The sequence below is a fragment of the Oryx dammah genome, unplaced genomic scaffold (genome assembly GCF_014754425.2).
Source record: "Oryx dammah isolate SB20612 unplaced genomic scaffold, SCBI_Odam_1.1 HiC_scaffold_6, whole genome shotgun sequence".
Taxonomy (NCBI): Eukaryota; Metazoa; Chordata; class Mammalia; order Artiodactyla; family Bovidae; genus Oryx; species Oryx dammah.
Window position 1 is genome coordinate 24,559,818 of NW_024070190.1, and position 13,083 is coordinate 24,572,900.

The window sequence follows — 13,083 nt, forward strand, 5'->3', positions numbered from 1 at the left end:
TGAGCAACTGAACTGAACTGAGGGACGCCTGGCATGCTGAAGTCCATGGGGTCACAAAGAGTCTGACACAACTTAACCACTGAACAACAATCCCATAAAAGGCAAGTGGAGGGCTGTCCTAGATACAGCAGAAAGTAAAACAGTGACCCTTGTTGGGTGGCAGCTCCCCCAGACACTGCCCCCTACAGGCTGTTGCCTCAGCAGCCCCTCTACCTGCCCCACTGCTGCTCAGATCTGCCAGGCAGCTCCCAGCTCTTTCCTAGTGTCTAAGCAGTAATGTTGAGTGAGAAGGAAGAGAAACGGGCACAGCGGGTGCTGTTTCTTGGACTCTGCAGAGGCAGGCTGCTTTTGCAAGAGCTCTAGATTATTGTGCAACTTGCTGGTCTTCTCTGGACCTTGGATTCCTGGACACCCGTGAAACACAGACACTGACGCTGCCACTAAACTCTCAGGGCTGCAGTGAGGAACCGATGCGATCGTGGGCTGAGGGTGCTCTTTGAACTCTAGTGTGTGTTTAGTGCCATGAACAGCAGCATGTGTCCAGAACCCAGGTGGGGGTGAAATTGACTGAGTAAACAAGCCAAAATTTGTTCTTCTTTTCTCTGGAAACCGACGCTGGAACCTCAGGTTACTGTGCAGGTATAAATAGTCAATAGTGGCTGAGGAACTTCAATTTGCGTGGAGGTTCTGAAACCCTAGAGGAAGCAACTGTTTCTGTCCTAGCCTCTCAATTTGCTTTCCTGTGTCCAGTGAGTATCTTCTTGCCTGAATGGGTGCTCTATCCTACTGGTGCTAAGGAAGGCAGGGTCTATATAGCTGTTTCAGTCTAGGAGGGTAAGTGTTGGAGGAGGGGCACAAGGTAATAATGGATGCTCAGCACTGTGTTCCTTTTGTTTGGTGGGAGATGTGTTTCCTGGGCTGGGAGAAGGGGAGAGTTGGATGTGACATCCAACCGGATCTCTGATGCCATTGTCCCCATGGAAAATGCAATTCATCGTCCTCTTGGAAGGAAGCCCTTCTCTGGCCAGAAAGCCCCTTCCCTCCCACTACCTCAGCCTGCTTGGCAACCCTTGGTCCTTTGCACAGGTCCCTTGGGCTTTCCTCCAGGTCTCTGCAACTCCCATGATTATTTTACATTCTCTAAACATTACACTTTCTCTCTGAGAGAGGAAAGAAGCCCAACGCTAGCAGTGACCCACGTCCTGCACCCTGATCTCACTTAGCTCCTGAGTCCCCTTCTGATGGTAACCAGAAGCTCTATTGGACATGGGCTTTCCTCCTCTGAAGCCAGCTTCCCCCTGATGGCACCCGTCTTACACGTCCTCTCTACCAAGAGGCCCCTGTCCCAAGTCCTCTCAGGAGGCCTGGGCAGGAGTCTAGGTGTACCAGGAACTTTCCTGGTGGAGCCCAGGAATGACAAATCCTGGAAAATAAGCAGTCATGCACCATTCTGTGCTCAGGACAGACCTTACCAAGCATTATCACTCTGGCTTTTTATTCAGATAGCACTGCAGACTCCAGTCCTAGCCTGTCCAGAGCAGCAAGTGAGAGGAAACAAGCCAGCATCGTAAGAGGTAAAGCTACCAACTTACTGGTATAAAAAGGGATAAAGAGGCCCAGAGAGGAAAGGGTCCCACCCGAGGGCCCTCAGTGAGTCCCTCCTGGTGTGACAGTGGCCTCAGTGAGGAATTCTACACCGTGGTCACACTGCCCCTGGCAGGGATGACAAGCCCAAAGAGGGATGACACAGAGTGTCTGAGAGTAGATTCATGTGCTGGCAGACCAGGTTGGAGGCCCGGCTGGTCCACTCATGTCATCCCTGGCCAGACCTTATCCTAACTTTCCCTAAACTGCTTTCAGAGCCCTGCTACTCTCGGCCCCAGAGGATGGGAGAGGAGATGAGGGAAGGGCTTCTCCTGACCTCCAGGAGCTGGGCCATCCCTAATCCTCGTCTTTGGACCAAGAGCACACCCTCTCTCTGTTCCTCTGCCTAGGACATGCTTCTCCTCCCTCTCTCCGTGCTGCTCCTGCTCACACAGCCCTGGAGATCCCTGGAGGCAGAAATGACATTCTATTCCCAGAAAATACTGGCCAATGCCTGTACCCTGGTTATGTGTAGCCCCCCGGAGGGTGCCTTGCCTGGTCGTGATGGACAAGATGGGAAAGACGGTCCCCGGGGAGAGAAGGGGGATCCAGGTAGAGCTGGGACCATGGGCTTGCCCTGGTGGGAAGGGGTGGGCACTGGAATTGCAACCAACCCCAAAACTCTGCATCCTCTGCTGTGGAAACCTTCAAGATGGTCTTCCCAAGAGGGGAAGTTTCCCCCAGATCTTCAGTCTACCTAAAACATGGCTTTACTGGTTGGCAAAGACTGGCTTGCCCAAGTCCCCCGAAGTCATAAGCACCTGTGCTGATTCCTCCCCTAGGATATTCTGACCCTAACCACCCCAAGAATGTACAAACAATGAGCGGATGACTGGTATTTGGAGTCCCCTGCTGCAGAACTCATTGGTGCTAGTGGTAAAAAACCTGACTGCCAGTGAAGGAGATGTAAGAGATGCAGGTTCAATCCCTGGGTCAGAAAGGTCCCCTGGAGGAGGGCATAGCAACCCTCTCCTGTATTCTTGCTTGGAGAATCCCACAGACAGAGGAACCTGGCGGGCTTTGGGCCACTGGGTTGCACATGACTGAAGTGACTTAGTACACTCATGTAGGAGACATAGGAGATGTGGGTTTGATCCCACGGTTGGGACAATCGCCTGGATAGAAAATGGCAACTCACTCTGTTATTGCCAGGAGAATGTCATGGACAGAGGAATCTGTCAGGCTACAACCCACAAAGAGTCAGATGCGAGTGAGTACATACACTCCAAAACTTAACTGTTGTTCATTCGTATTAAATGTTGCCTCTGCAGAATGTTAAATATTTTTGAACTGATGACATTGTTGTAAGTTTCAGTTTAATCATCTGTAGATGAGAATAATATCAACCACACAGTGACAAAGAATTGAGCCAAGGCTTCATTTTTTTGGTGGGTCTTCCAGATAAAGTTTTATCCTTCTGCTGTCCCAACCAGCTGAATTCTCCTGAGGTTTCTAAATGTACTGATTATTAAGGGAATTTTCTGGAAACGCTGCCCCACAGGAGAAGATCTGGTTTTTACTGAAAAGAAGTGAGATTTTTTTTTAATTTTTTACTTTATTTTACTTTACAATCCTGTACTGGAAGAAGTGAGAATTTGATGAACCAGTGACAAGGACGAGGGGACCACCATGGCCCTAGGCCAGGGCTATGGGGGATCAATGAGGTCTTTTATCTTTCTGGAGTTTGTGTTTTGATTGGAGAGGAAAGAAATGAACAACATTAAAGCTGAAAAGAATACATAACGTCCCCAGGATTTGTAGGGTAAGAGACAAGTATCTGTCTGTCTTTTAGAAAGAAAGCAGCTTCCAACATAAATGGGCTGGGGCTTGATAAGGCCACCAAGAAGTGATCTCAGAGAAGGGGTGGTATTCAAGGTGCCAGCTTTCTGTAGCTCCCTGAGAGGCCCTGAATTGAAAAGTATCCCTTCTTCTACCACCCTGCTCTCACGGCCTCCATGGTTGCGCAAAGGATGGGCACCTCTCATTCTCCCTTCTAAGGAGTGACTTGCTTCCAAGGTACCTGCTGCCCTCCCGAGCCAGGGAGGAGCCCAGGAGAGGCTCAGGCAGGGACCAGGTGTCTCTGCCTGAGTACAGTGCAACAGAGGGTCTGGCATGTGGGGTCCATCCTCTGGGCTCCCATTGATTGCCTAGTGAGAATTGGAGCTAAGAGCAAGACACAATGTCCAGCACAGAGGCTCTCACCACCCATCAAATACCCCAGTCTCCCACCACCTGCACAGTCTTGGCCCAGGCAAGCCTGGCCCTTCTTACCCTGGGGGAGTAGTTTCCAGATCTGAAATGTCATCTCTCCTCTCCAGGTCTCTGAATCCTCGTCAGCATTGAAGTCCTGTTTCTTATGAGTACGTGTGTGTCCAAGGGTTGGGGGTGCTGGGATGGGACGAGGGACATCTCATAAGCTGTTTTCTTCGCTCATTACCTGTACCTCACAGTTTAAAATTCAGTGACAACTTCCTTGCATACTAGGACCTGGTGCTGACATTTACTTCCTGCTCAGTGCTAGGCAGAAAGCCATGTTCCACAGAGAGATTCTCAGTGCACAGAGAGATGAAATGAGGAAATAAACAAATAAGTGAATGAACAAGTTAGTAGTAACTGACAGATTTCTTTTGTTATCATTTTGCACATGAATGCTTTACTCACAACAGTCAAAAGAAGGAAACAACTCAAGTGTCTATCGACATTTATCCACGGTGAATGAATAAAGAAAATGTACTGTATTCATACTATAGAACATTTCTCAGCTGTAGACCAGAATGAAGTACTGAGATGCGCTACAAATTGGATGAGCCTCAAGAATGTCACTCCTAGTTTAAAAAGGCAGACACAAAGGGTCATACATTGTATGTATTTATATAAAATATCCAGAATAGGTAACAGAGACAGGCAGCTGCCTAGAGGTAGCAAGGGCCTGGGAGGAAGCAAGGATGGAGTGATAAATGGGTATGAGTTTTACTTTGGGATTAATGAAATAGTCTTGAACTAAACAGTAGTGGTAGTTGTACAATTATGTCAATGTCCTAAATGCCACTGAATTGTATACTTTAAATGATTAATTACAGGTAATTCCTGGAGTTCCAGTGGTTAGGATTCGGTGTTCTCACTGCCAGACCTCAGGTTCAGTCCCTGATTGGGGAACTTAGATCCTGAAAGCTACACATCACAGTAAAAAAAAAAAAAAAAAAAGTTATTTTTATATTATGTGAATTTCATCTCAATGAAAAAATAATAACCAAATTCACAGAATTGAGTGTATAATTCTTGAATCAATAGGCATTTCTCCCTTTAGTCTTTGAATGCAAATCTCTTATAATTTCAGACTTAGGCAGGCTTCTTAAGGTAATGTGATTTTTTAAAACGTTTGGTCATTTTTCCAAACAAATTAGTATGTGGTCACTAAATACAAAAAGAAGAAAATTTAAATTGCCTGAATTGTGCCCCTTAGAAAGAACAACTGTTAACACTTGTGTGTGCTCTTCTTGTGGCTCTTCCCATGTGTGTTACATGTGCACATGCCTGACACATGTGTGGACATGTTGAAGAAACCGAATCATATTAAAGTGTTTATAACTTACTTTTATCACTTAATAATGCACAATAATATCATCTATCTTCCATAATTCTAAAAGCATGTTTTTTTCTCTTCTTTATATTAAAATAGAATTGATCTATAATATATTAGAATCATATGTACATCATAATAATTCACATTTGCATATATTGTGAAATGATTGTCACAATAAGTCATCAACACACATAGTTACGATTTGTGTGTGATGAGAACTTTTAAGATCTGCTTGCTCAGCAATGTTCAAGCATGCAACCCAGGATTACTAACTATAGTAACTTTGCTGTACATTGTATTCCTGGGATTCAACTTTTTTTTAACTGGACACTTGTACCTTTTGAAGATTTCTATCCATTCTGCCCACTTCTCAACCCCACCTCTAGCAACCACAAATCTGTTCTCTGTATCTGTATGTCATTATTGTTCATTTGTTTTCTTAGATTTCACATATGAGTGAGATCGTATAGTGCCGCCTTCTCTGTGACTTATTCCACTAAGCACGGTGCCTTCAGGGTTCACCAGTGTTGCTGCAAATAGCAGGATTTCATTCCCTTTTATGCATGAATGATGTTCCATTGTATGTGCACCCTGCATTTTCTACACCCGTTCATCCATCCACAGATACTTGGGCTCTAGGCTGCATCCATGTCTGGGCTACCATGAATGACGCTGCAACTTGGGGGTGCATATATCTTTTCAGGTTAGTGTTTCCATTTTCTTAGGTTGAATGCTCAGAAGTGGAATTGATGGATTATACGGTAGCTCTAGTTTTAACTTTCTGAGAAACCTCCATACTGTCTCCATAGTGGCTGTTCCAGTTTGCATCCCTACTGCACAAAGTTTCCTTTTCTCTACTTCTCCAGCACTTCCTATTTGCTGTCTGATAATAGCCATTCTGAGAGGTGTGAGGTGACAGCTCATTGTGCTTTTGCTTTCTATTCCTCTGGTGATTACTGTCAGGTGTCATTTCTGACAGAAACTTTGGTTTGGGGATGGGGGACAGCAGGGAGTCCATGGTCCAGGGTAAAAGCTGACAGACTTACCGGCCATAAATACCATGGCCTTGGGGCAGGGGCAGGTGCATTGTATGCAAAATCAGGCAAATCTAGGTCTGGATCTGCCTCCAATTCTGCAAGCCTGTTCCATCTCCTGTAAAATGGAGATGTGAACACGCATTTCTTGCATCACCACTGGACCACTCACCTGAACGGGGAGTGTCTGAAGGAATGCCAGGGCCCTGACTCTGGAGGCAGCTGGCTCCTCCTAGGCTGGGTCAGCTGTATGTTCATTTTTTTCTGCCACAGGTTCCCCAGGACCTGCAGGACGAGCAGGAACGCCAGGACCAGCTGGCCCCGTTGGGCCGAAAGGAGACAATGGCTCTGCTGGACAGCCTGGACCAAAGGGAGATGCTGGACCACCTGGTGAGCAGCTGGGCATGGGATGCAGGCGTCTGCAGATGGCGTGCTGCCGCTAGGCCAGGGCAGTAGGCGTGCAGATTCTGCCCCAGGAGGAGGAAGAAGGTCATTCTCAAGGGGGCACGGGGTTATTTCAGGGAAGGCTGGAGCTCCTGGGGAGGGCGGAGAGTGAGGGCAACATCTTTAGGAGGAGGCTGCCTGTCTGACTTCTATTACAGCCCCATCTTTTATGCACTCCCACTTCCAAGGAGGTTCAGTGTCACTGACTGGGCTGGTCCTTTTCCCCCAGGGCCTCCAGGTAAGCCTGGTCCAGCTGGAAAAGAGGGCCCCTCAGGGAAGCAGGGGAGCATGGGACCTTCAGGCACACCAGGCCCCAAAGGAGAACCTGGGCCCGAAGGTAGGAGGGTGGTATGTGGCGGGTGAGGGAGGGAGAAGGGAGGGGTGACGTTGGCAGCCCTGGTGGGGACCAGGGTATGTGCACAGTGTCTGGAAAAGCCTGGGACCTCCGCGCCTGGTAGGCCTGCCTGGGCCTCTCCCCCCACATTCCCACACTGACTGAATTTCCTAGAGGAGACCAAGCGGGCAGGAGCAGTCTCCCAGGTCACTCTCTCACCTGGAGCTCTGGGTGACAAGCTGCACTGCTGAGGAAATGGTACCTGCTGAGCACACTCTCAGCCTTGTTCCTCCAATGTCTTCCTTCCTCAGGAGGAGTGGGTGCCCCAGGCATGCAGGGCTCCCCAGGCCCCGCAGGCCTCACAGGAGAGAGAGGTGCCCCTGGGGAGCCCACAGCCCCTGGACCTGCGGGGGTGGCAGGCGAGCAATGACGTGGGGCTGGGCTCATGTTCCCCTGTGCCCACCACCACCAGCCACCAGGCCAGAGCTGGCATTCCAGGGAGAGAGCCAGTGTTGGGTTCTGGGAACTGTCTGTCTCCAGGGAGAGGGTGGTGTGAGCAGCAGGAACTGTCTGTATTCAGGGAAGGCTGGTTGTTAGGTTATGGGACAGTCAGTGTGCAGAGAGGATGCAAGGAGAGGATCCAGGCACTAAGGGACATTTGTATGTGGGAGGGTGTATGGCTGGGGATATGACAGTTCATGTGTGGAGGTTGGGGGGCGGGGAGCACGAAAATGCTGAAATATATGTTCAGCACTCACCCATTTCTACTTCTCTGATCCAGGGCCTGCTGGAGCCATAGGTCCACAGGGGCCTTCAGGTGCCAGGGGCCCCCCAGGACTGAAGGGGGACAGAGGTACTCCTGGAGAAAGAGGAGAAAAGGGTGATAGTGGGCTTGCAGGTAAGGAAACCTTGGGGGCCCCATCGGGGTGTGGGGCAGGGAGGAGGCCTTATTCAGCTCAGCTCTCCTCTCAGGTAACCCATTTACAGGTGGGGGTCCAAGCAGGAAAAGTTGACAGGGTGTATGGTGAGGTGGACTCTGGTCTTAGCCTTATGACTCGCTTGAGGACAACCTGAGCAGATTTTCTATCTGATCTTCATGACAAGCCAACCTCCCTCTCCAATTCATCAGATAACCTCAAACATCAAATAACTCAATGGATGGAAAATACTCAAACTATGTGTATTCCTCTCCTACAACCATATCACCCCCTCCAATGCAAAAGGAAGTGCTATCAGATTCCTAGAATTTGGAATTAAAATGACATCTGGTTCATGGTCAGTGAGGCACAGGGACCTGTTCAGGGGATACTGTTCAGAAGAGAACCACAGGAAATCCCATGGATGGAGAGGCCAGCTAGGTCAGCAGAGGTGGGCTTCTGAGGACTCTGTTCCACCTCCTTACCCCACCCTCAACTTGCGTCTCCACCTGGACACTCTTCCCTTGAGGCCTGGGCTCTGAGTGACCCCAGGCTGTTCTGGATCTGTCTTCACTTGGCCTCTCTCTCCTGCAGAGGTCAATGCTCTCAGGCAGCAGGTGACAATCTTAAATGGACATCTGCGACGCTTCCAAAATGCCTTCTCTCAGTATAAGAACGGTGAGTTCCTAGACCTGACCCTGAGCCAGCCCCTGATCATGGGCCTCAGGCTTAGTCTAGGCTTGGCTTGTAGTTTGCTTGGCTGGGTCTAAACTGGACTTCTGGGACCATGACTGGGACTGGACCTAGACCTGGGGCAGGAGCGGGGCTAAGGACAGGGCTGGGACAGAGCCGTGTCCCACGTGCTCCAGGAGCTCAAGTAGACGCACGGGACAAGGAGGAGGATGTGGTCCATGCCACCAGTTCAGCAGACCTTCTCCACAGCCTACCCTGGGTGGGTTCCTATGACAGACAAGGGGTCACCCAACCCATGATGCATTTCTTCCCTCTATGGGGCCTGGTGTGCAAATGCCCAGAGAAGAAGCTGCACAGTCCATAGCAGCAGAGAATCCAGACATGATCCTGAGAGTGGGGGTGGGATGCTGCCTGTGGGGTTCAAGGCTGCTGGGGACCTATCCTTGGTGTGTGGCTACCAAGTGTCTTGCCCTAAAGATGTCCCTGGGTCTGGAAGGAATAGGCTGCCTCCAGTCTCTGGCCCGTGCTGGATTCCCCTGCACCTCTTGTGGAGTTTAAGGCAGAGATTCCTCCTTAAGCCTGGATCCTAAGCAGGCACAGGCCTCTTGGAGCACACACCTCAGTGCCCTGTGCCTTTGGGACACTCCATCAACTGCCCCTCCTCCTTCTCTGCTCTCCCTGAGACAGTTTTGAATGCACATCACTTATCAAACCTCACTGATCCAAAAAAAGTAGTTTTCTGAAGGAGCAGAGCAATAAGGGGCCTGACTGGTGAGACATAGGGTTGGCTCCTAGGAACTCAAGCCAACTAAGTACTGAAGTAGTTGGATGAGAATTCTCAGCAGTTTATGTCTTCCTTCTTGCACAATCATATTTACATATCTACTTACTATTTCTTTCCCTGGTAGCTCAGCTGGTAAAGAATCTGCCTGCATTGCAGGAGACCTGGGTTTGATCTCTGGGTCGGAAAGATCCCCTGGAATGGAAACGGCAAACCACTCCAATATCCTAGCCTGGAAAATCTCATGGACAGAAGTCCCTGGTGGGCTTCAGTCCATGGGGTTAAAAAGAGTTGAGCACAACTTAAAAACTAACCCTTCATGCAGACTACTATAAACAAAGGTGAACTTGGGGATGTGCGCTGGCCACATGCGCGTAGCTAAACACCATCACTCAGTCCACACCACCTACATACATGAACACACATGCAGACGTAGGCACACCCATCCTGATGGACCTTGCGTCAGCCCACGTACCTGCAGATGGACACATGCATGTATTCATGCATGCACACACACACACCCAGATACATGGGACGTAACCAATCATGGCACACGAGCTTGCCCTGACCTTGTCCAGGGCTGTCTGGGTGCCATCCTGACTACGTGGAAAATCTGGTCTCCAAATGCTTGTTGAAGCTAATCAGAGGAAAAGGGTAGTGGGTCAGGGTACAGCCTGGGTTCAGAACCAGTCCAGTGAGCCTTCTTAGGAGCCCTGAAGATTTCCATGCAGACCCTGGAGTCAGAGCGGTGTGGATGGGATGAAATAAGAAGAGATACTTAACACGTCACATAAGGGATACTGTTTTGCAGTGTACCTTTTCCTTAGAAATATGAGATTAGACTCTGAAAAGCAAAATGACTTTCCCTTGTCACCTGGGCTGTCATTGCCAGGGTAGGGTTGAACACATGACTTTCTGAAGCCAGACACAGCTCTCTCCAAAGCTGATCCCACCCTGCCCTCCCAGCCCCACACAGAGCTCTCAGATGCCGTCATCCTCTGCTCAGTGGTCCAGGGAGGCTGACTGGCCATAGGTTCACCTGTGAGCATATGGAAGCCAACACTGGACTGGCCTGGTGCAGAGGCCAGCACGTGGCTGCTCTCAGATGCACCCCTGTCCTCCCCTTTCTCCTCACCGCTTCACACAGCACAGAATGCTCTGACAATTCCACATGCCCAGTGATTATGCAAGGGTGAGGGTGAGCTACCTGGTTGGTGTTTTCCACACTCTTAGGAACGGCCCTGGACTCTACAGTGTCATTTCTCTGCCAAAGTCCTTCCTATTTACACAGTAATTAAAATGCCGGATTCTCGTGAACAGCACAGGGAAGAACAGAAAGTGCGTGTGGGAGCTTTAGTGTCACCTCCAACAAGGTCTGATCATCTACATTTGACCTTTGGGCAACTTTGGTCTTCTGCGTAAGCACCTGAGTTCCAGGGTCCTCACCTCTTGCATGATGGATGCTTGGGGGCTAAGTGCCTTGCTTTTGTTCTATCTGGTGCCCTGGTGCCCCCATGGGAGCTGGGGACTCCAGCTGAAGCACAGGTCTAGGTGTTGACACATCCCCAGCCTGACTCTCCTCTTCCCCTAGTGGTGCTCTTCCCTGATGGCCAGGCTGTCGGGGAGAAGATCTTCAAGACGGCAGGTGCGGTCAAATCATATTCAGATGCCCAGCAGCTCTGCAGTGAGGCTAAGGGACAGCTGCCCTCCCCACGCTCTACAGCCGAGAACGAGGCCGTAACACAGCTGGTCAGAGCCCACAAAAAGAATGCTTACCTGAGCATGAATGACATCTCCACAGAGGGGAGGTTCACCTACCCCACTGGGGAAATACTGGTCTATTCCAACTGGGCCAGTGGGGAGCCCAACAACAGTGATGATGGACAACCAGAGAACTGTGTGGAAATCTCTCCTGAGGGCCAGTGGAATGACATACCCTGCAGTGAGCAACGCCTCGTGATCTGCGAGTTTTGAGCTCCTCCCCGCACCCCAGGGAAGGGGGCAGTGCCCAGAGCTGTGAGCTGCCAACATCCCAATAAAAAGATGACCCTCTGCTGCTCACAGCTTCCCCACTGAGCCATGGGATGAGGCCACAAGGCAGGCCTCCTATGTAACTCCTCCCTCAGAATAAAGTTTGAAACTGGCTTCACATCTGGAAGATTTGTCACAAAAAAGGGGAGCAGACTGTGACTTGGATAAGGGCTAAAAGGAGGTCTCCGAGATGCCCCTGTGCAAAATCACAGGTCTCCTTCTCAACAAGACAGGTGTCTAGCCCTCCACCTATGCCAAACATGGGCTGCATTTGACCCCACTGGTACTGCTACCCCCTTCCCTTTGCTCTCCTGCCTTCAGTCTTTTTATCCTTCAGCCTCTTTCACTCGTCTCTCCTCCTCTCCTGGACATCCACAGAGAGGAGCAGGCGCCTCAGCTCTGGCTCCCTTCTCTGCTTGCATTTACTCTAGGCTTGGCCTCATTCTCTCCCATGGTTTCAAATTCTTTCTACTGATGCCTCCCTCAGGTAGAGCCCTGTTCAGACCTCTCCCCAAACCCCAGACTCCTCTCATCAAGCCAAGCTGTAGCCCTGAGGCTTGGAGGTCATCGTGGCTGCCTCTCGCTGACTGTGAAGCACCAATTTCTCTGGGCCAGGTTGAGTGGGCTTATACCCAGAGACTCTCCTCACCCTTGACCATCCAGGATTTCTTTCTCCCCATGACAGTGTGACTATAGATGCCTCATCAGAGAATGTACCATCTGCACAGTCCTAATCCCGTCTAAAGTTTCAGGCTGAGAGGGTGTCCAGCCATGTTCAGATTCATCCCTCAACCTCTTCCTGCCTTGAAGTTCAAGGGATGTTTGTCTCCTCTCTGCCTCAGAGATAGTCTAGGCAACCCCTTCTCATTTTACAGACATGCAATCCAAGACACCGAGAGGAAGGGAACTTGCATGGGTAGTAAGGTAGGAGACAGGGTGCCCCTGGTTGGACCCCTGGTGTTTGTCAAGTTGAGTAAAATCAAGCTTTGTTCACACCCAGACACTCCAAGGACAAAGCTAGTGGCAAAAGCTGCACAAGCAAAGAGATAAGGAGCCCACTGCTGAGTTCAACAAAGACTTCCCTGTCTACATGTGCGCAGGAAGTGTTCTTGGGGGTCGAAAAGGGAGAGGCCCCACCCCATAATAAGTGGACACACACCCATAGGTCTCTGTGGTGGCATCTATCTTAGAAAACAGTTTCACATGCACGTTTTGAGGGTCTATGGGCCAGTCAGGTGTGAAGAAATTAACAAGGTAATTGGCCAAAGGTAAACAACGATCTGGAAGGACTGTCCAATATAAGTTAATTTATGTCACATCTTTACTGCTCTCCCTCTCATCCGGGACTCCCGCACTCCACCACGGGTGTGTGTCTCTGCTTAGCTCTGCCTTACTGCACTCCTCCTCCTCGTTAGAGAGGATACCCATACCCTTTCTCTCTGGGGGCGCATTTCTGCCTTGCTTCTGTCTTAAATAAACAACCTGCTTCTCTGTGTGCTCTGCCATGCATTGTGCTGTGTCTCTAATAATAAACTTTACCTAATTATAGTCTTTGCCTCCTTGAAACATTTTAGCTTTCAAATGGGGGATAGAGCCAGAGTCACTTTGCTTCTAGCCTCTAG

At 49.8% G+C, this 13,083-nt stretch overlaps 1 protein-coding gene across 1 annotated transcript; it reads left to right on the plus strand.

The window, feature by feature from the left end:
- Positions 1–661: 661 nt before the first annotated feature.
- LOC120865352 (collectin-46-like) lies at positions 662–11,581 on the plus strand. Its single transcript, XM_040242581.1, has 9 exons — positions 662–749; positions 1,503–1,574; positions 1,995–2,196; positions 6,535–6,651; positions 6,935–7,042; positions 7,351–7,458; positions 7,821–7,937; positions 8,551–8,634; positions 11,022–11,581. The coding sequence occupies exons 3-9, from the start codon at positions 1,998–2,000 to the stop codon at positions 11,402–11,404; spliced, it is 1,116 nt and encodes a 371-aa protein (XP_040098515.1). The 5' UTR covers positions 662–749; positions 1,503–1,574; positions 1,995–1,997; the 3' UTR covers positions 11,405–11,581.
- Positions 11,582–13,083: the final 1,502 nt, after the last annotated feature.